General features: G+C 52.3%; 1 protein-coding gene across 1 annotated transcript; it reads right to left on the reverse strand.

Annotated features, from left to right (window-relative positions):
* Positions 1-37: 37 nt before the first annotated feature.
* LOC110034704 (scopoletin glucosyltransferase-like) lies at positions 38-869 on the reverse strand (the record flags this gene model as incomplete). The annotated part of the gene is made up of 1 exon (XM_020738948.1): positions 38-869. A coding segment is annotated over one exon (832 nt), but the record flags the coding sequence as incomplete, so codon positions are not given.
* Between the last annotated feature and the right edge of the window lie 91 nt (positions 870-960).

The following is a 960-nucleotide window of genomic DNA, read 5'->3' on the forward strand; positions in this document are numbered from 1 at the left end:
TCTCCGCCTCCCCTCCCTCTCCCATCACGTTCCTCACCGCAGCCTCTAAAGCCGCCGCCTTTATCACCGGCCGATCCTCCGATGTTATCCCGAAAACCTTCGAACCCACCGCCACTCCAATCTTCAGCACATCCACCAAAAGCCGCTCCTTGAAGAATTGCTCCGCAAAGAGCGGCCATGTCCCCATCGGCAAGCCCGCATTTATCCCTGCTAAGCACGAATTCCATCCACAATGTGTGATGAATCCGCCCACCGCCGCATGATTAAGTATTAGTTGTTGCGGCGCCCATCCATTGATTAAAAGACCTCTTCCTTCTATTCTCTGCATGTACCCTTCAGGAATCCAATCCTCACCCGCGTTTCGCACCGCCCAAACAAACGGATGGCTCGAAGCCTCGAGCCCAAGTGCCATCTCCCTCAGTTGTGCTGCTGTGAATGCACTTATGCTGCCAAAACACATGTACACTACAGATCCCTGCTTTCTTCCATCGAGCCACTTGACGCATTCTTCGCCTACTTTGGTTTCTCCTCGCCATCCAAACATATCCGCACCTTCTTGGTTGCAGAGAGTGGCAGGACCGATGAGCCACGCCTTCCTCCCCATCACTTTCCTAAAATGCTCCACATAGTCCTGCTCCAGCTCATAGAAACTGTTCACCACCAATCCGTAGCTGTTTGAATCGACCTCCTGCGCTTGATTGAAGATCTCGAGCACAGAAGGGATTGATTTAATGGGGTCTTCGACTTGCGATCGGAGTAGCTCGATGTGATGCGGGAGGTCGGGGAGGACGAAGGACTCTGCTTCTTGCTGTAGGTTCTCAATGACCTTATGCCTCTGGATGCTGTCAAAAGCACACCGCGCAAACAAACTGGAGCCATCAAAAACGATTCTTTGTACGCCATTTTGGGCGCAAACTTGATGGGTCCATGGCAAGAAGAAGTCGGAGACAACGAAGTCTG

The sequence above is a fragment of the Phalaenopsis equestris genome, unplaced genomic scaffold, assembly GCF_001263595.1.
Source record: "Phalaenopsis equestris unplaced genomic scaffold, ASM126359v1 Scaffold192411, whole genome shotgun sequence".
Taxonomy (NCBI): Eukaryota; Viridiplantae; Streptophyta; class Magnoliopsida; order Asparagales; family Orchidaceae; genus Phalaenopsis; species Phalaenopsis equestris.